The 15732-nt window shown below is 37.4% G+C and overlaps 1 protein-coding gene across 2 annotated transcripts in view; it reads right to left on the bottom strand.

The window, feature by feature from the left end:
- Positions 1-15732, bottom strand: part of agap3 (ArfGAP with GTPase domain, ankyrin repeat and PH domain 3) — a 1735421-nt gene that overhangs the window by 1189353 nt on the left and 530336 nt on the right. For both annotated transcript variants that reach the window (XM_028803882.2, XM_028803880.2), the window contains exon 4: positions 15-100. In XM_028803882.2, coding sequence (XP_028659715.1) covers positions 15-100 — 86 coding nt within the window. The remainder of the gene's footprint in view (positions 1-14; positions 101-15732) is intronic.

The raw sequence follows: 15732 nt of genomic DNA, 5'->3' as shown, positions 1-15732 counted from the left end.
ATGATGGATGATACCTGCAGTTCTGGTGGACCACCCTCATCTCTAATAAGGAGAAGATAACTTTGTCCATCCACAACAATTTCTTTCTTAAATCGACCACCTGTTGAAAAAGGACATAATGAGATACAATAAGTAAAATTAAGCTTCAAATGTAAAGAAATTCATGAGACTAAATACCAGCACCATTTTCTTTATGATGTAATGGATAGTTGGCATACAGAGTCAAACAGCTAAACCATGGCTTGTTATATTTTAAATAATTTGTGTAGTCATAACGCTTCCAGGTACTAAAAACCATCACGCACCAGATGAACAGTTCAGTGCCTTCTGAGTGATAAAATATAGTAATAATAAAGTTACATGTTCTTGGGAAGTCTATAATGAAGCTTTGGGTATAAAGCAAAAGACAAAATATATAATATTAAGCAAATGTATGTATAAAGCAAAAAGAAAAATTACTATTAATGAAAGTAATGTTTTCACTTTATTCATGTAACTCTGACATAATAAGGTTTACACCAAGAACACATTTTGAGAAAGCACTGCAAAAGTCACTTAAAGATACATGGATGAGCAACTGTCAATGGAAAACAAAACAAAAGAAGGGAGAAGTTAAGAATAAAAAGGTAGAAAATTTATATATGGGGCAACATTCACGTGCATTCAGGAATTTGGTTAACTGTTGAAACATTTTAAATGTTTGTTAATTCATTTAATTAAAGAGACAGATACCACATTGCTATTTATTAAATATTTTTGTAACAGTGCATCATGTCCCAAAACAACAGTGATAATACAATAAATGCAAATTATATGTATTAGAGCAGTGTGTTTAATATTATTTTATAACATTATGTAGCCAGAAAGGAAACCCAAATAAGTTAAAATAGCTTGAATTGACACTAGATTCCAACTTAAGTGACATAAAAATTACATTGATTAAGGTGCTATTGCTAGTTGTGGGTAATGTATGGTTTATGGCGGATTTTAGTTTATATTTCTTAAATTTAACATTTTTGAAAGAAGTACCTGATAGAGTTAAAATTTATGTTGAAGTCTCAAGATAAAAACTGCTTGAAATAGATAAATATTATAATTTACTGATAATTCAGCCATAAGTTTATTTTTAGTTTAACAGAAATACTGAAGTCATGTTTATTCACTGTATGTATGATGGCCTACTGAACAATGCTTAAAGAGCTGCTTTCCTCTTTCATTTATTTCCAGGTATGTTACATACCTTTTGCTTTCTTTACTTAACATTTTTTACTTTTATGGTTCTGAAGATCATACAACTTACTTCAATCAGCAGGAAAACGGAGTCTGTATTTCAAACATTCATGCAAGCTGCTGATGTGATATTGCATTTCCATAACTTAACACATATTGCGCATCTGTTTTGCTGACAGGTGTGGCTATCAGATGAGTATAAGAGGAAAATACGCAAGTTGAAATAACATCTCTTGACGTAAACTTGAAACAGTAAATTATTCAGTAACTGAAGTCACAAAGAAAGTTTTTATTTTTTATTGACAGAGGATTTAGAAAATTTACCAATACTTTTATATGGGAGTTTTTCAGCTTTCATAAATTATTATTACTTATTTAGCACATGCATTTATCCAAGGCAACTTACAAACCAAGATATACAGTAATACATATACAAATGTCTAGAAGGAGTAAGCATCAAGAACAACAGAGAGCAAGATAAAAAAAAAACAGCAATTGGAAGTAGTACTACTACAGTGGTGTGAAAAACTATTTGCCCCCTTCCTGATTTCTTATTCTTTTGCATGTTTGTCACACAAAATGTTTCTGATCATCAAACACATTTAACCATTAGTCAAATATAACACAAGTAAACACAAAATGCAGTTTGTAAATGGTGGTTTTTATTATTTAGGGAGAAAAAAAAAATCCAAACCTACATGGCCCTGTGTGAAAAAGTAATTGCCCCCTGAACCTAATAACTGGTTGGGCCACCCTTAGCAGCAATAACTGCAATCAAGCGTTTGCGATAACTTGCAATGAGTCTTTTACAGCGCTCTGGAGGAATTTTGGCCCACTCATCTTTGCAAAATTGTTGTAATTCAGCTTTATTTGAGGGTTTTCTAGCATGAACCGCCTTTTTAAGGTCATGCCATAGCATCTCAATTGGATTCAGGTCAGGACTTTGACTAGGCCACTCCAAAGTCTTCATTTTGTTTTTCTTCAGCCATTCAGAGGTAGATTTGCTGGTGTGTTTTGGGTCATTGTCCTGTTGCAGCACCCAAGATCGCTTCAGCTTGAGTTGACGAATAGATGGCCGGACATTCTCCTTCAGGATTTTTTGGTAGACAGTAGAATTCATGGTTCCATCTATCACAGCAAGCCTTCCAGGTCCTGAAGCAGCAAAACAACCCCAGACCATCACACTACCACCACCATATTTTACTGTTGGTATGATGTTCTTTTTCTGAAATGCTGTGTTCCTTTTACGCCAGATGTAACAGGACATTTGCCTTCCAAAAAGTTCAACTTTTGACTCATCAGTCCACAAGGTATTTTCCCAAAAGTCTTGGCAATCATTGAGATGTTTCTTAGCAAAATTGAGACGAGCCCTAATGTTCTTTTTGCTTAACAGTGGTTTGCGTCTTGGAAATCTGCCATGCAGGCCGTTTTTGCCCAGTCTCTTTCTTATGGTGGAGTCGTGAACACTGACCTTAATTGAGGCAAGTGAGGCCTGCAGTTCTTTAGACGTTGTCCTGGGGTCTTTTGTGACCTCTCGGATGAGTCGTCTCTGCGCTCTTGGGGTAATTTTGGTCGGCCGGCCACTCCTGGGAAGGTTCACCACTGTTCCATGTTTTTGCCATTTGTGGATAATGGCTCTCACTGTGGTTCGCTGGAGTCCCAAAGCTTTAGAAATGGCTTTATAACCTTTACCAGACTGATAGATCTCAATTACTTCTGTTCTCATTTGTTCCTGAATTTCTTTGGATCTTGGCATGATATCTAGCTTTTGAGGTGCTTTTGGTCTACTTCTCTGTGTCAGGCAGCTCCTATTTAAGTGATTTCTTGATTGAAACAGGTGTGGCAGTAATCAGGCCTGGGGGTGGCTACGGAAATTGAACTCAGGTGTGATACACCACAGTTAGGTTATATTTTAACAAGGGGGCAATTACTTTTTCACACAGGGCCATGTAGGTTTGGATTTTTTTTCTCCCTAAATAATAAAAACCATCATTTAAAAACTGCATTTTGTGTTTACTTGTGTTATATTTGACTAATGGTTAAATGTGTTTGATGATCAGAAACATTTTGTGTGACATACATGCAAAAGAATAAGAAATCAGGAAGGGGGCAAATAGTTTTTCACACCACTGTATATAATTATACCTACAGATAGCAAACAAAAATCAGTATCTCTGTTGCCCCAGGTGTTCACAACCTTGGGCATTACTCATTTCCTGGGAAATCCATAGTCTTGAACTGAGAAAGAACTAGTGCAATGAGGACACAAACAAGTAACTTGGTGCAAAAAGATTTCAGTACAGTTTATTCACAAAAGCAAAGCAGTGTTCAAAGAATAAGTGCAATGCAATACTTCTAACAGGAGCAACAAGCCCAGGAATGCTTTGCCTTCTGTCCACTGCAGCAGTTGTTATACTTTTCTAATCAGATTCTTTATTCTTTGTGGGTGGCACCTCTACTTAATGACCCACAGAGTGCCAAAAAGGAAACCAGCTGAGCTGACCTTGTTTACATGTTCGCAAGCAACCAGCAAATTTCTTAACTGAACTCAGGTGAACGGCTTTTTACTGGCACACCCCACACTCACCAACTTTGAGCTACACTGGTTTTATAACTAAAATCACACAATGCCATGGACTCCTAACGCCCTTCATCTTATTAACTTAAAATCTTTCTAATACAACAGCTGCTGTCCAGTAGAAGAGAAACGAAGGAGCTCCAGTGAAAAGGTGCATTTTCAAAAGATACCAAAACACTACTAAATCAGTTGCAGTATGGAAAAACAAAGGGAGATTATTCCACAGCTTTGGAGCAAGAACAGAGAAACATTATCCAATCTGGCATGTCTGGCAAGTGGAAGGACAGTCAGCAGACAGGCAAAATTGACACAGAGACCAAAGACTAGAGATATAGAGCCACAGAACCATTCAGAGAACTATTGGTCAAGATAAGAGTTTTGAACTAAATCTTGCAGCAACACTGAGGTCAGTGAAGAAACTAAATCAGATGAGTATTGTAGTGAAATTAGGAACAGAGGACACCATTGAAGCAGCTAAATTCTGGAGGAGCTGGAAGGAAGATGAAGGGAGCCCTGCCAGGTGAGACAGACAGGAATATGGTGCTTGCCTGTGCAGAGTAGTGGCGGGTTGACAACCTGCACAGCAGAAGTTTTTTTCAGAACAAATATATAGTAGTTCTCAATTCACTAATGCTAAGGATATATGATGTATAATAAAAAAGTCTATAAATGGAAATAATCTGGCAGAAAAAAAATGATGCTGGAGGTTAAGAAAAGCAATGTTTACTCTAATCAGATATTGCTTTTTGGATGTGATGGCTATAAGGAAAAGGTGTCTTGACAATTCCTTGAAAGTGTTGTACTATTCGGCAAGTCTAAACCATCCTCCCCTGAAGGGGACAAGAAAGAGCACACTAGATGTCAAGGCTAACAAACAGGCTACTCAGTGAGTGAGAAAGGCAGCCAGAACACAACGCTAGTTGAAGCCACTGGGAGTTAAAACCATATGTTAGCTCCATGAGTGAGATAAAAACTGCTGCCTCGAGTACAACTCCATGTAACAGTCTGCAGATTGTATACATTTAGATATGGAAATTTGGTAACTGTCTGGAAAAAACTTATCATATGACTGATGGTTTTTGTCCAGTTAAGCAAAAAATGGAACCTTGCTTTTAGCGTTCAATTGATTCGGATATAGGATGCACTTGAACACCATTAACTCAGAAAAGCCCTTAAGTTGCGCAATTAAATATAGTCAACTTAACTACACTGTATTTGTAACTGCATCTAGTGTTCTAGTTGGAAAGAATTAGCATAGAATAACTTTCTTGAACCCCTTAATTCAATTTAAGTTTATGGGGGTCCTTGGTGCAAGGTAGGAAACAGCCCTCTACACAGCACTAGTCCTTCACAGGCTGCAACACCCATCACATGACAAACCACCTCAGAATCTTAGGGCTCGAGTGCAGCCATGCAACGGGCGACACCTCAGCACCACACTAGTTCAGATGGAACGGAACAGTGTGAGGTTTTTTGTTATGGTGGTTGAAGTGCCAATCCTGCCACCAACCCCCAAGGTTTTTCCCTGCAGGTTGGAGGTAATGAACTCGTAAAAATGTAAAGAAACTATTAATCATGTTATTTTCATCAACAACATGACTACAAGTCTGCATTTGAATGAAGGAATTTGAAGCAAAGCACCACGCAGAATGCAACTTTAGAAGCACATGTGATCCCAGATGCAACATATTTATTTGCACTGTCCACACTTGTTGCAGATAACATATTCGGTATTTGGCGACTGTTTGCGCTCAGTGGGCGCAAAATGTCCATGTAGTGCTGTCCTAACAGTCGGGACAAGATGGATGCCTTGTAATGAATTAACGCCTTCAGAGCAACTATCCACATCAGTGCCAGAGCCTACAGGCTCCACATCATCCAACTGACCATCTCAAATCACTCGTTCCCTCAAAACCTCAGCAGCTTTATACCTTTTTCACGACAACATAACTGTCTAATTATAGCACTATGTTCCATAAGCACTGAAACCAAAAAAAAAAAACTATACGGCTATCAACTAGATGGAAGCCCTGCAGCAGGAAACTAAGACATGGCAGCAAAGCTCACCTGCAAATAGACTGTGTCTATAACAGCTGTCTACTGAGATATGACTTCTCTCATATGTCACATTTTGACAGGCTCAATGTGATACAACTACCTCATGTTCCAAATAATAAGGTTCCATTATAAAATGCCAGGGGGAAGTATGTATTTTTTTTTTTTTTTTTAGAAAACGCTTAACTTTAGTACATAGTTTCACATGGCAAATGCATATATACTATGTTTGTGAATAAACTGAACCAATCTTTTAATAAAACTGGCATGTTCCTGTGGATATAAAAGAAAACTAAATGGAAAAACCAAGGGGCTATATGGAGAATGTGTTTATAAAATAGGGCAGTGTGCTACAAATATTCAAACATTTTAAAATGAAAATATTACTTCAAGCCATTACTGAAAGTAATAGGTAAGGGAGTAGGGTAGACTAAAAATACTGCATATATGGGGTTGGGGTTGTATTTGGCCACAGATCTCAAATCAACTTTAAGGACCAAAGGAAAATCTTCACGGTGAGGCACAGTGGAATAAAAGTTAAGCATGTGTCATAATGAGGTTCTTTATGTTTGGTTTGTAGAGTACACATTTCAAATTTCACATACGCACTGCAAATACTTAATCAGGAAGGTAACATTTCACCATCTTGGGAATTTGTCTCTCTCAGTAAATCCTCTTAAAAGATTAAAGAAATGAAACCTGTTTCGGATTTGGATGACAGTAGTTAAGTTTAGAATGTAGCATCTTGCATCTGTGCTAATTTCTACTGCTTAATTTATTGTCTACTAATCTGAGACACCTAGCACACTGGCAAATTTGAAAGGCATCAGAAACATTGAAACAGGCATTCAAAAGATTCAAGAAACAAATAATATCTAAAAAATAACTGTTACCTTTGCTTAACTAACATTCTAAACTAATCTTCCTAAGAGAAGCATTCCCTTCTTCTGAATGTAGACTATATTGTTATTACAATTTTAAAGCACTGCAAATTTACCTTTTCTTTAAAGTCTGAATTTTTTCCCGCAACATAGTTGTTTTTTTATTCACCTTTATTTAAATGATTTACATTATACTGAAGAATCCAACTGTAAATTGACACAAATGTCCTCTTTATCCACGTAGTACATCAGTAATTAACAAATACTATGATGGCATTAAAATGAACAAGATTCGAATAAAACATTAAGTGAAATGACTAAGTTCATTAAATTTCTGTATGAAACTTCAACAAAGTGAACAAACACCAAGACTGATGACATTTTTCCATTTGCATCTTTTTTGCTATCAACATTTTCAAGTATGTTTTAAAAGCTAGGAGCAGAAAGAAAATGACTTTCATGGTAAAGTCAAACAAAATCTCAATCTGAAGCAATTCTGAATATCATAACTACTGGACTAATCCATATTACTAACCGAGAATGCTAAACCGGATGATGGACGCAGGCACATCCGGCAATGGGCCGTAGCTGCAAAAAGACGTACTGCGCAGGCGCAAAAAGAGTCCGCGAGAGTCGGCTGAGGAGCCGAGAAAGGCGGACAAAAGAGGGCGAGAGAGGCGGATGGGACAAAAGAGGGCGAGAGAGGCGGATGAGGGGCCGCGAGAGGCGGACAAGACCACAGAAAAAAGGAGTGAGCACAGGAAAAATGGAGAAATGAGGCGCAAAGAGCACCGAAAAAAGGAAAAGGCACATAAAAAAGTATTCAAACGCAAGCAAAGCACAAAACACATTGCACACGAAACTAGACCCAAAAAAAAAAAAAAAAAAAAAAAAAGAGGCTCGCGCACAACAGCAAGGCACCCCCCCCCCTACAGGCACCGGACGGGACACACACCAAGAGGGGGATTCAACAAGCCCATGGAACACAAAAAAAAGAACACAAAACCACCCCACAGACCCTACAAGCAAGGGACGGGACACACACAAAGAGGGGGATTCAACAAGACACAGGAACACAAAAAGAAAGAAGACGCTCGCGCGACAACAATCCTCAACCTCCCCCCCCACACACACACACACATCCACAATGGGCCGTAGCTGCAAAAAGACGTACTGCGCAGGCGCAAAAAGAGTCCGCGAGAGTCGGCTGAAGAGCCGAGAAAGGCGGACAAAAGAGGGCGAGAGAGGCGGATGGGACAAAAGAGGGCGAGAGAGGCGGATGAGGGGCCGCGAGAGGCGGACAAGACCACAGAAAAAAGGAGTGAGCACAGGAAAAATGGAGAAATGAGGCGCAAAGAGCACCGAAAAAAGGAAAAGGCACATAAAAAAGTATTCAAACGCAAGCAAAGCACAAAACACATTGCACACGAAACTAGACCCAAAAAAAAAAAAAAAAAAAAGAGGCTCGCGCACAACAGCAAGGCACCCCCCCCCCCCCCCTACAGGCACCGGACGGGACACACACCAAGAGGGGGATTCAACAAGCCCATGGAACACAAAAAAAAGAACACAAAACCACCCCACAGACCCTACAAGCAAGGGACGGGACACACACAAAGAGGGGGATTCAACAAGACACAGGAACACAAAAAGAAAGAAGACGCTCGCGCGACAACAATCCTCAACCTCCCCCCCCCCCCCCCCACACATCCATAAGAAGTGACACCCAAAGCCACATATTCTAAAGTGAACATCAACACCTTCACACTAGACAGCACAGGTGTCAGCATTGGTGGATCGCCTTACAATAAAGCACTATTAACCGTTCAACTGCAGAAAAGGAAACATATTAACAGTGACTGCGATCCTCCTTATTACTTATCCATATTTCGCATGCTGAGAAAGAAACAAGTCATGAATATACGGTCACAGGTACAAAAACGAAAAGGAAATGATAACAGGAACAAACACACGTACACGAAAGAAACAACAAAATAGACGGCTATGCAGCATAGGTAGATCTCATTACAATAAGGCACTATTAACCGTTCAACCGCAGAAAAGGCTCCATATTAACAGTGAGTGCAATACTCCTTATTACTTATCCATATTTCTAAAAGAAAAAATGTCTCGACTCCAAAAACGCAAAGCTCAACTAAAGCTTCTAACTAACGATGTATCTAAAAGTAAAAACTTTATGAACTGCATTAGATCCTACAATAGTTCATTTGCTTTTGCATATACCGGAGTAAATATCAGGCCACCAAAAGGCAATGGCCCATACTGCTTTCGCATATGTGCACAAATACTGCATCGCATTGGAACAGTGCACCCTGAAATAAATCAACAACGCAAATATGCACACATCTACATCCTAGATCCACATTACGCAAACTATCAATCAAAGTGCTGCATCACAACAGGCACGGATTCAAAACGAAACACCTCCCGTCTCAGACATACGTTAATGGCAGCGAAGGCTACAACGGGCTTCTCACACAGCACAGGCAAATCGATTACAGCTCCAAAACAACACGTCCCAAATAATACACATGCAACAACGCGCCTCTCAAACGGCACAAGGAAAACATACACCAGGAAAATTCATTCGGATTAATGAATGTCATTTGCAATCATTGTCATTCAGTTCACTTCCCTGAAGAAACAACTGGCAATACAAGTTATACATTTACACGTTGTTGTCAAAAGGGTCAAATTAGACTGCCTTCTTTACATTCATATACTGAATATCTACAAAAGCTTCTAACTAACGATGTACCTGAAAGTGAAATCTTTATCAACTACATTAGATCCTACAAATCGGTATCCACTATGAACATTAACGGTGGCACTGCACGTGACATCCGTCTTGAAAAAATGTTGTTTATTGATGAATGTTCAATGGCATGAAGTCACTTACTCAACACCATTCATAAACTTCTACAAACGTTTATGAATAATAATATTCGATTTGGAGGAAAGGTACTTTTATGAGGAGGAGATTTTAGACAGTGCTTAGCTATTCTTCCAGATGCCATGCACTCAGCTATTGTTCAGTGCACCTTAAAATACGCAGACAATTGGCATTGCTTTCAAAAGATACAGTTAGTAAAAAAGATGCGATGTCCAGAACCAGATCATAACAATTGCTTATTACAACTGAGAGATGGTACACTCACCAATACAGATGGACTTCAGACACATATTATTACAATTCCTCAAGCCTTTATCTGCGACGACTTAGTTACAGAGACATTTGGAACAGCAATCTCATTAGACCAAATGCCCCTTTTAACACAACGCACTATATTATGTCCAAAAAATATTAATGTGGAAAACATAAATACCCAAGTCATTCCATTACTTCCTGGAGAGACACAACTCTTTCTAAGCTCTGACAAACTTGACTCTGATCACAACAATAACCATCTTCATTGACCTTACAAGTTCTGACCTGGAATTACCTTTTACACTTAAACGGCGTGTACAAAGAAATTTTCAAATAAACCTTTACACTGTGCCACACACTTTATTGTTTGCTTTCTATTTGCATCATCTACACCTTCACACTATTCTATATCTCATTTATACATCACGCTCTTTGTCATTCCCAACACCAGGGGTTGGCGAGCGAAGCGAGCAGGGGGCAGAGCCCCCTAGTTGTAAATAAACATTAATAAATACAATCTACTTACTATTATTTAAACTGTGGTTCCTAAAGACCAAATATCACAATTAAAAACATTTTTTGGTTTTGTGTAGTTTCAAAAAAGACGGAGCTGAATCATGGAAAAGACAGATCAGATTTAAAGCAAATGTTTAAAATCACTTGGACTAAGAATTGGCGGCAATGCTTCTCTATGACTGAAAACCATAAATAGCGCCAGAGTTTAACCTTGCAACTACGTTTTCCAGGATCTGTTCTGGATTCCTTAAATGGGATAGTGATTTAATAGGATTTTATTAAGAGGTGGCCAGAAGTACCCTTACACTGTATTTAATAGGAACAATGACAATGTTAAAGCCACTCAGATGCAGAAAAACGTCTAAAACAATATCATCAACTTTTAAAAAGATTTTCTACTACAGTTTCTAAATTGTTAAATATAAATAAATAAATATTATATATATATATATATATATATATATATATATATATATATATATATATTTCATTTATTAAAGCAAGTGATTAAAGCAAAATTCACAAAACAGAGTAACTATCTAGGCACAAAACAGTTAATAAAGTATAAATTGGGAATTCATTCCTACAGACTAATAAAAGTTAAACCTGCCTCTCCAACATCACCATCAAAGAGATTTATGTTTCAGTCCACTAGCAACACCATAAATGCACCAACCCCCAACAATCATTTCCACTAATGATTCCCCCCCCCACCAACCTCAATTCCCCATATTACAATCACCCTGCCTGACTACATTTTCTTTAAATGCCATATAACCTGGATTTTAAGTTGGTTCAGCTTTATTAGAGATACAAATTTTTATTTAAGTCATTTTGGGGTTACTCCATGAGAGCCTTGCCCCCTTTTTGAAATTTTGAAAGTGCCATATAGCCTATATTTTAAGTTGGACCAATATTAACCAACATGCAAAATGTTTTGTAAAAAACCTGTTTAGTCGTTTTTTCATGATTGACTAAGAAACAAATAGTCACACTGAGAAGATGCAGTCGGGGGGTTGAAGCAAGGTCCTTAGTGTGCAAAACAGATAAATAACACAAATAACAAACCAGAAAAAAAATAATCAAAAGACAGATATACATATATACATATATAGTATATACACTGGGTCAATGTCTTGTTGGAATATCCAAACCCTGCGTAACTTCAACTTTGTGACTGATGCTTGAACATTATCCTGAAGAATTTGTTAATATTGGGTTGAATTCATCCAACCCTCGAGTTTAACAAGGGTCCCAGTCCCTGAACTAGCCACACAGCCCCACAGCATGATGGAACCTTCACCAAATTTAACAGTAGGTAAGCAGGTGTTTTTCTTGGAATGCGGTGTTCCTTCTTCCGCCATGCAAAGCGTTTTTTGTTATGACCAAATAACTCAATTTTGGTCTCATCAGTCCAAAGCACTTTGTTCCAAAATGAATCTGGCTTGTCTAAATGAGCATTTGTATACAACAAAAAACTCTGTTTGTGGCATGAGTGCAGAAAGGGCATCTTTCTCATCACCCTGCCATACAGATGTTCTTTGTGTAAATTGCGCTGAATTGTAGAACAATGTACAGATACACCATCTGCAGCAAGATGTTCTTGCGGGTCTTTGGAGGTGATCTGTGGGTTGTCTGTAACCATTCTCACAATCCTGCGCATATGCCGCTTCTGTATTTTTCTTGGCCTGCCAGACTTGGGTTTAGCAGCAACTATGTCTGTGGCCATCCATTTCCTGATTACATTCCTTGCAGTTGAAATTGACAGTTTAAACCTCTGAGATAGCTTTTTGTAGCCTTCCCCTAAACCATGATATTGAACAACCTTTGTTTTCAGATCTTTTGAGAGTTGCTTTGATGATCCCATGCTGTCACTCTTCAGAGGAGAGTCAAAGGGAAGCACAACTTGCAATTGACCACCCTAAACACCTTTTCTCATGATTGGACACACCTGTCTATGAAGTTCAAGGCTTAACGAGCTAATCCAACCAATTTGGTGTTGCAAGTAATCAGTATTGAGCAGTTACATGCATTCAAATTACATGGGTACCCAAATTTTTGCACAGCTTTTTCACATTTGATTTAATTTCATACAACTAAATACTGCTTCACTAAAAATCTTTGTTTGGAAAACACCCCAGTACTCAGATGTTCCTAGGAAATGAAAGACATACCACTGTTATCTTTTTTGTTGAAAGTAGAGTAAATTATTGTGCAGGCTGAGAGGGGTTCCCAAACTTTTTCATATGACTGTACATAGGCCTGCCTGGGGTTGACCTATTAATAAAAGGAAGTGCCCATTGCAAACTTGGACTTTAGTCCATTAGTATAAAATGACTTCACTCATGTCTGACTACAGACTTCCATTCCTCAGATCTCAAATTCATCACAAGGTTAATCTTTTTTTCAGAGGTGTTAACTTGGCAATTTTCTTAGCCTTTAAAATTCAGAAAAAAGAACAATAGAATTCTATGTAATGACTCTGTTGATCCTTCCAATACAAAGGAGAGTCAAAAAAAAGGCATACAGTGTATGTGAAAACTTAAAAAATGATGTGATTGGGCAAAGAGATGTTCTGAGAAATAAATATTTTTTTCAGTTCAAAAGTGTTAAATCAACACTTTGGAACAAAGAGCAAAGTTACAGAAAGTTTTAACATTCTGATTTTATTACTGGATATTTAGCATCTTCAATTTACATATTAGCATATAATAAATGAATAAAATACACCAAGAAACTGTTTATGACAAATGAAGCAAAAGAAAAAATAATATACAGAGAATTTTGAAATGTGAAAACAAGATTAAAAAAAGATCTTAAAATATAAGGAGTTCTAGTGTGGAAGTAGCAGCATGCTTTGCATACATTATGGCTTTACTGCGACAGTTTTAAGATATAATACCCGAGAATGAGAGTGCTTACTTTATTAGTGCTGAGGAAAGGTAGTTCTAACAGGTTGGACCATATACAAATGCTATCCTTATTTTCTCTCCCCAGTTTTAGCTATCAAATAAATGTAACACAAGAGGCCTTATTACCCTGTAAATCATATTAACTACTAATTTATTGGAAATATGTTGAAAATATTTTCGCATATAGCTCTCAGCATTAAAAGATTCAAGATTCATCTTTCTAAAAAAAAAAAAACTCAACAATATTCCAAAAACAAAGTATATTAAATTTGCTTGAACAGCAAATTCATATGAATATTTGTATAAACAAAAGACTGTTTTTAATCAAAATAGTGACTGTAAGAGCCATTTTCCTAGTTATATAAGATTCATAAATATTTTACTAGATGACAAAGCATAATCTATGGGAGGTTCCTATAACCCCCATAAATTGAGTAAAATTGGTATATTCTAGCTATTTCTATCTGCTCTGACTAAACTGTATTCTCAGTTAGTGACCAGCCTTGCCATGTGTAAGGTGTAGAAGGCATATGGTTTTAAACTGTGCCTGTGCTCATAAAACAGCACTTATTTAAGTGCGGAACCATACGCTGATAGTGTACAGAAGAAGAAGTTAAGAACCTTTAAGTATAGAAGAAGTAAAGAACTTTTAAGTACAGAAATAACTAAAGTTTCTCAAGAAAAGCTAAGTTTAAAGAAGATACATTTTTCCTTTTTTTTTGCCTTTTATTCTACATATGTAACTATTTTTTCCTTTAATCTTGTGTGGATTATTTGCTTTTAACTTTTACTTAATTTTTTTAAAAACAAAATTTTGGATTGAGAGATTTCTTTCAACATGCATTTTACCCATGCTTGATCTTGCCTTATACTTCGGCGGCTACAGTGACTAACACTAGAATCCCTGAAGCCTACGAAAAAACTCATAATCCCAGGCCACCTTAAATTCCTTCACACCTCTCCTCATCAGCATCTTTTGATTTGTAAATGTGTCGATCAGCACAAGCAGCCCGCTAACCCACCCCCACAAACAATCCTCTCGGCAAAGCTCAACGCAGGCAAAAATTTCTCCCAGTTCAAGGCTCCTTATCTGCGTGTGAGGTGCCTGGAGTTGTATAGAGTAAATAATACAATATACTGTTATTTGGAACACATGTATTTCATGTGTGTTCCGTGTCTACAAAGATCTGGATGAGTGTAGGATGATAGGAAAGGTGAGGAAAGAAATGCTGAACACATACCTAAAGCAGAAACTTTTTCCATGTTATACTAATGATGACGTGAAGTGTATAATATGCAAATACTTTAGTCGAAGTATCAAATAAACGTGCACTTTTATTCAAGAATACAACCAAAGAAAAAAAAAAAAAAACATTCAATTTACATGTTGCTGTCAATGAGTTACAAACCCAAGCTCAAATGTCAATCAACACAAAGTTAATACATATTCTTGAATGGTGTAGAAGTAAGAACTATTTCCTTATAACCAAAAAGTTGCCAGTTCGAATCCCAGCACTCCACGTTTTGAATAGTGAGCTGCTATTGTTATTATTACTATAATAAAAACATACATTTGATTTGAATCTGTAACACCCAGGGAAAATTTTGGTTACTTGTAGAAGTTAGCGCTTGTTTTTATATTATTCACTTTTATTCTCTCAGTGATATTCACGTGGTACAACGAACCTGCCTCACCCTCTCTGAGTTGATGGCATTTATCTCCATTCTTTTCACAAGAGCAGCGATTACCACTGTTGGTCCAGTGGCTGATGTCTGCTCAGAACTATTTGTTGTACCAGCAATCAAAGATACAATGTCCCGTGACCGCTATCAGACTGGACAAAGGGAGAACCATAACAACTGACAGCTTCTTCACAGCGCTTTCACTGGCTAATAGACTGCTGCACCGCAACGCAACTCTGCTTAGCACCATAAAGTGTGACGGGAACTTCCACCTGCAGCTATAGTCACTTTAATACGCAAGCAATTTGCCACGCTAGTGTTTTGGTCTGGCAGTGCCATGGATATTTGTTTAATACAATAATTAAATATTAATATATTATTTAAATTAAATTTAGAATTTAATAAAGCAAAACAGTTATTTTATTCAATAATAAGGTCAGAACATAGTTTTGGATGCAACAAGTTCTAGTAGCAGGTAGAAGACATATCTGAACCTGTGCTTCCCCCATCACTGGATTGTAGCAAACATACCTTGGAGTGACTCAGTCGGGTGATCAGATCACTTGTAAATTATCAGTGGAGAGCTTCTTTTTTTTGTTGCACTGTTAATTCATATTACAGCCTCCACGGGTTGTGAGAACAGTCCTGATTTCTGTCCTACGTTTATGGAAAGTTTGTAGTAAAAAAAAAAGCACATAACCAGAAAAT

The sequence above is a fragment of the Erpetoichthys calabaricus genome, chromosome 6, assembly GCF_900747795.2.
Source record: "Erpetoichthys calabaricus chromosome 6, fErpCal1.3, whole genome shotgun sequence".
NCBI lineage: Eukaryota > Metazoa > Chordata > Cladistia > Polypteriformes > Polypteridae > Erpetoichthys > Erpetoichthys calabaricus.
This window is presented reverse-complemented; position numbering and strand designations above follow the sequence as displayed.